The following is a 6,381-nucleotide window of genomic DNA, read 5'->3' as shown; positions in this document are numbered from 1 at the left end:
TTCTCACCCGAAATTCTTTTCCACCACCGCCGTCTGAAATGGGAAACTAACTGCATACATGTACCTCAGGAGGATTAACCGATCTCAACGTACGCCTACCAGCTGCAAGAGAAATATGCTTGTAAATCAATGATAGCCAAATGAAATTTGAAGATCTAAGAAGACAAGTACAGATCAACATACGCCTATCTAATAAACCAGGTATTGAATTTGATTTGTGGTGATTTTTGATTTCTTTTTTCCTTTGATGTGAATTTTGATTTTGGATTGTGAGATGCTTCTGGTAGAATTTGGTAATGTAATTTTAACATTTTTAACTACTGAAAACAACGATTAGTTTGAGATTTAACATTTTTAAGTAAATGAGATTTAACATTTTTCAGACACTTGTTGTAAATTCGCAGATCCTTAGATTTGTGGTTTAAGGCTACTCGCCAAAGCCAAATATTTCCTTGAATTTTTCTTCCTACTTTCTCACTTTTTTTTTTTGTATAGGAAAGGGGTCATTTGAAGATGGCAGTAGCAAAGATAGTTGCTTATCATCCTAATGTCTTATTGGTTGAGCATATCTCTTTATGTCAATATCAAGAGGCCTCTGTTAGAGCATATAAAGCGCTGCACAAATAGTTCCTTCGGTGGATCATCTTTTGTCTCAAAAGCCGGGTTATTGTGAAGCATTCCATCTGGAGAAGTTCCTTGAAGCACATGGGAGTGCTGGGCAGGGAGGAAAAGAATTGGTGAAGACACTTATGTTCGTTGATGGGTGCCTCGACCCATTGGGTTGTACAGTAAGTTCTGTAACTTATTACAGTTCAATTTTCCTAATTCATTGGAATATTGTTTGGGTCTTGTAGACTTCATTGAAATCTGTAACTTTAGCATAACACATCTAAGTGCATGTACCTTTGATCAGGATTAATGATAGATTTTTTTCTTTTTTTTCTTTTGAAAACTCAATATGGAGCTGGAATTTTTCTTTGATGTGTGCATCAGTTTTCCCATTCATGCCTCTAGGATGATTGTTTTTGAATTTCTTAAATATGTTAGCTTCTATTCACTGAAAATTGTGTATGATTCGAGTGGAAATTTTATTTTCAGATCTTTCTAAAGTGCATCATGGCGATGAGCTGAAAAAAGTTAAACACGTTCTCCAGTTTGCGTCTTTGCAGCGTATCACTTTCATTGGAGACTTCTTTTCTTGCTGATGAAAATGGCTCTCTTCCATAACATCCATTGAAGTCTCTCATAATTGGCGCCTTGCCCGATAAACCATCCAGTATTAAATGTCAATATCTACTATACCTGGATTCGCGGTTGTCCCTACCACATCCAAACCTAGTCTCATCCGAGATAACCTCCCCAGGCGCTATCTGCAATCAAAACTTGGATTTTGGCCAATCTTCCGGTTTGTCTAAATTCCCCGCTTGTCAATACACAGAGGTGACCTGCAGCTTAATGGCATATCCCTCTTCTTCTTCTTCGTTCTACCTACTCCAGCGAATTATGTCTCTGGTTTGGTCCGAAATTAGCCATATTGTCCATCTGAGGTGAAACATTAAGCAGAATTTCGAGATTCTATGGATACCGATGCTTCTGCATCAAATAGTTGATAGGGAATTGGTGGTAGTCCACTTGCTAAAAGTGCTGAGTTGTTGGGAAGAAAGATGCATTATTTATTGATTCCCAAAGAAGCTATACGATTACCTAATGATTGTGGGTAATGCAACTGCTAAGGCGAGGTAGTTATATTATACAAGATATAAATGAAACAACCACATATAAAGTCAACATCTTTACAGAAAGACCTTGTAATCACCTTGACAAGCTAGGACCTTCCAAAGACGATTTTCCTCCACTCCCTTCGGGCCATCAAGCATCTTGGTTTCATCATCAATCTGGAGTAGTGTGGAAAGGAGTTGTTTGTGAACAGGCTCATTTCTTGCGTTTCAAGTACCATGCCAGCTTTGACAAGCCCTTGGGGAGGTCTCTATGAGACAATTTATTTGCTCAGGTAATCTTCTTAATATCTGCTTTTGGTCTTTTGTTTACTTCTTCTTGCGTCTCCAACTCCATGATTTGAGACTGAGTAATTTACCTGTTCTCCTTTAAAGGGCGCCAATGGCGATGGGCTGAAAATAGTTTAACACGTTTTCCAGTTTGGGTCTTTGCAGCATATCACTTGGCACTGGAGACTTCTTTTCGTGCTGATGAAGGTGCATCTCTTCCAGAACTTCCTCCGAAGTCTCCCATAACTATTGCCTGGCCCGATAAACCTTCTAGTATTGATAGGTCAGTGTCTACTATACCTGGATTCGCGGTTGTTCCTACCACTTCCAAGCCTCAGGGTTCTCCATCGAATATTGATTCACAATCTGAAATAACCTCTCCAGCCTCTCCCCGCAAAAGCTTGGTTTTTGCCCAATCGTCCGGTTTGTCCAAGTTTCCCACTTCTCAATACAGAGAGGTAACCTCCAGCTTAATGGCTTATCCCTCTTCTTCTTCATTGTTACCTACTCCGGCGAATTATGTCTCTGGTCCGTTGCGAAATGAGCCATATCACCCATATGAAACATATAACAGAATTTCTAGATTCTATGGAGACCGATGCCTCTGCATTTAACATTTGCCTGGGAATTGGTGGTAATCCTCTTGCTAAGAATGCTGAGTTGTTGGGTGGGGGGTGGGGAAAGAAGCTAATGATAAATGAAACAGCCACATTTAGGTCAACATCTTTTCAGCAAGACCTCGTAATCACCTTGACTAGCCAGGATCTTCCAAACAAGATTTTCCTCAATCACTTTCGGACCATCAAAGCATCTTGGTTTCATTGTCAATCCGGAATGTCTGGAAAGGAACCGTTTGTGAACGGGCTCATCTCTTGCGTATGAAATACTATGGCAGATTTGGCAAGACCTTGGGGAGGTTTCTCAGAGACAATTTATTAGCTCAGGTAATCTTCTCAATATCAGCTTTTGGTCTTCCGTTTTACTTCTTCTTGCGTCTCTAACTCCATGACTGGAGACTGAGTAAAAAAGTACTTGGACGCTCTTAGGTCAAATTCTTACATGCTACATGATGGGGATAATTTTGAAATTAATCAATTGACCAATTGAAATAGACAATGTCTTTTGAAACTGACAATTTTCATTGCTATTTCCTTTTTTGTTATACAAATTCTGCCTATGCATAGTATCTCCATTGTGTGCAGTAGCCTTCATATTCATTTTTGAAGCTATACATAAAGCTGTTAAGAGCAAACAGATAACTATAGTAGATAAGAAATTTCAGCATTTTCGTTTTACGTATATTTTTGGCTAGTGTTACTAACCTTGCAATGTCCATGCTTCGCGATGCAATTACATTGTTCAGAACCTTCTAATTACCATAATGTAATAGGCAGAATTATTCACAACCTAATTATTTATAAATTCTTCAGACATGTAATAAATTTAAGAGACTTACCATATCCATGGAAGCATGGAATATTGCAATGCCCAGTCCCAAATCATCATTCTCAAACTTGTCAGAAGCAGCGAGACAATCTTTCACTATATCACGTGCCACAATCGCAGATCCATAAATATAATCACCCAATTTCTGCCCGTCCTGTAAAAGTTTAATCATTGCCTCGATTCCTCCAGCATTTACAAAATGCACTTTGTTGTCCGGATATTCTAATAGAAAAAACAAACAACCAAACAAAGTCCAAGGCAGGTCTTCTTCTTCTTCTTTTCTTTTTTGTTTTTCTGTTTTTTCTTCTTCAGGACTCATAATAAGAGATGAAAGAGCATATACAACAGCAGGTAGGGTGTCCCTTCCCAATAGAAGTCCATTTTCCGTATAATTCATCAAAAGAGTCATTAAAAAACCCACATCACACACTTTTGCATCCCATTTGGTACCTCTTATTGCTGCTGATACCCAAATAATCAGTTTCCTGGAACTGCCAGCGGTTTTTGCTACAACTGCTCCTCCTTGAAAAATCATCTGCGCAATAGTTTGTACTGCTCGTAAATCATCGTCTTCAGAAAACTTACCAAGAGTAGAAGCAAATACTTCCAAGGCTTCCATTTCAAATAGAGATTCAACCAATTTTCCAACTTGTATCTCTTGACTAGGAACTTGAAATGCCACATGAGTTAGCTCTTCGAAAGTAATAAGAATACAACTAGCTAAACGCTTCCCGCATTTATCATATTTCAATAAATTAATCATCAATGGAACAGCCTTCTTAAGATCTAAAACCTGAGGAAAAAATTGACGAACATTAATATAAATTATTTTGAGATTTCTAAAACCTCTGATTACCTCAATAAGTTTCTTTTCACAATCAGCGAATTCACCCTCCTCCTTATTATGAGCTGCTGCTTCGCTGTAAGCAGCGTATAATTGTATGAAGGATCCCTCAAGTTCATCTGGTGTTTTATCGATAGCAGGACATCTGATTCTGCAGGGTTTCCTCTCTCTAGATCGATCATCTGATTTAACCCCAGGCATAAGGAGAGATGATGAATCGCCACCGCCGGACGTTGACTTACCTATCTTTAGTGCACAATCTGAGACCGTAACCCTAGAGATATACATCTAGATCAAACGGAGAGAAGGAGGCTGAACTGTTTCTAGGGTTTCTTAAGAAACGATACTACTGTTATATAGGCATGGCGAGTGGTTTAGATAGTATTTCGTTTGCCTCATCCACAAGTTATCCCCTAAAAAAAAAGCTAAATAAACATGATTTGTACGGGGATACCTGTCTTACTAAGGACTGATACTACTTCATTGATCCAACGGTCAGGATTGGTATACGGGTATCAATCCCTAGTAGAATTGGTATCTCCTTTATAAATCGTGAAAATAAAGCTATTAGATTTTACCTCGATTATTTTTCTTTATTTTAAAGATAAAAAAAAAAATCGCTAGTATAAGGACCCTACCTACCCAATAGGTTATCATATAAGTTAGGTGTATCCAATACCTTCGCCTGCCGGTGAGACGCAGATTATATGTTCGCTCAATTTTGAGGTGTAATATTAAACCCGTGCTTGATTATAATTTGTTGTATACGCGTTGCGTTTGAACACCTCTAAACCTAAATATTTTGTTTGGTTTTTGTTTTTAGTTTGCTCGTATGGTTGTGGACACTCTTAGACCTTTATTTGTTGTAATTTTCATATGTGGGTCTAATTAAGACCCTTTTCCTAAAATTCATGCCCAATAATCAAGGTTGGATCATGTATTTTAAATTTAGATAAACATAAACAATGACTAGGTATCATCTCGGCCTACGACTGGGGCTCAATCTCTTTGAATGGTTTTAGTTGTATGATTTGTAATTACGTTAATTCTTCTGTAACTTCTAATATTATTCAATATAATATACTTAAACATATTAAAAAGAAATACAATCAACACAAATGCAGAGATTAATTACTCGAGCGATTAATGAATTTGAGTCACCTGACAATAATTTTTTTCGTTGTTGTTGCTGAATATCATATTTAATCAAAAGATATGTTTAACTAAATTTAAAAATCTAACAAATATCTTACATCAAGCGATAGATCCTAAAAATTAGCCTGGGCCTACGACCCTGCTTTTTAATTAGTCATGTTATATCAGTCTCTCTCGTTAGGAATCTATTAAAGTTACAAAACTACACAATTAATAATTTTATATGGATGGATTGGAATCTAATACCCATGAAAAACCACCTCCAATACCTTCGACTCATGAAAAAGCACCTGTTGTCTGCAGACCCTAGCAATTCACAAACCTTCACCTGTCATCCATAACATTCAAAAATTAATGTTGATAGCAAAATATTTTTTTTGTTAGGAATGACATCTTGAATTATTATTTTTTACTGCGAAAGATTAATTTTGTTAACTCATAAGGTTCAGACTGTCTAACAACAGTTGACCCTCAATCACATTATGAGGTATATCAGAACAAAAATTTATGACTCTAAATTTTCGAATGAATATAGCAAGTTTATCAGCGAATCTTGGTGAATCTTGTATCTGGTACTTATTAACTTTTCTGTAATTTCACTTAATTTGTTAGGTCTGGTACAGAACAATTGAAGTACGACAAGAAGGCTATCTTGCAAAGTAAGAATTTGCAACACAAAAGAAGTCAGTTTATTCTGAATCCGAGGAGGAGAAAGATCATGCAAATAGGTTTCCAGTTTGTCTCTTCTTTGCTTTTCAATTGCTATTTCAGAATTTTTATTTATTTGAGATATTAAATTTGATCTTAGCAGAAAAGAAATTAATCAAAGAAGTAGTGATTGGAGCAATTGGTGAAACACTTTTGGTTTTGAGCTTGACGCATTCGACTACAAATGTGATACTCTTGCTAATTTTCTCTTACTATTGTACT

General features: G+C 36.9%; 1 protein-coding gene and 1 long non-coding RNA gene across 3 annotated transcripts; both read left to right on the top strand.

Moving 5' to 3' along the window:
• Window positions 1-1,910, top strand: LOC113355106. Its single transcript, XR_003362116.1, has 3 exons — window positions 1-201; window positions 496-788; window positions 1,099-1,910. It is a non-coding gene; the product is annotated as an uncharacterized LOC113355106 (long non-coding RNA).
• Window positions 1,911-1,917: 7 nt separating this feature from the next.
• On the top strand, window positions 1,918-3,141 carry LOC113355105. 2 transcript variants are annotated; one of them, XM_026597886.1, is made up of 2 exons: window positions 1,918-2,011; window positions 2,172-3,141. In XM_026597886.1, exons 1-2 carry the CDS (start codon window positions 1,990-1,992, stop codon window positions 2,618-2,620), a joined length of 471 nt encoding a protein of 156 aa, XP_026453671.1. In that variant the 5' UTR covers window positions 1,918-1,989; the 3' UTR covers window positions 2,621-3,141. The 2 variants fall into 2 exon arrangements, with proteins under 2 accessions (XP_026453671.1, XP_026453670.1); XM_026597885.1 differs by having other exon boundaries at window positions 1,925-2,011; window positions 2,157-3,141.
• Window positions 3,142-6,381: the final 3,240 nt, after the last annotated feature.

This window comes from Papaver somniferum, chromosome 3, assembly GCF_003573695.1.
Source record: "Papaver somniferum cultivar HN1 chromosome 3, ASM357369v1, whole genome shotgun sequence".
In the NCBI taxonomy this organism is placed as follows: Eukaryota; Viridiplantae; Streptophyta; class Magnoliopsida; order Ranunculales; family Papaveraceae; genus Papaver; species Papaver somniferum.
Note: the sequence above shows the minus strand (reverse complement) of the source record. Positions and strands in the feature narration are given on the sequence as shown.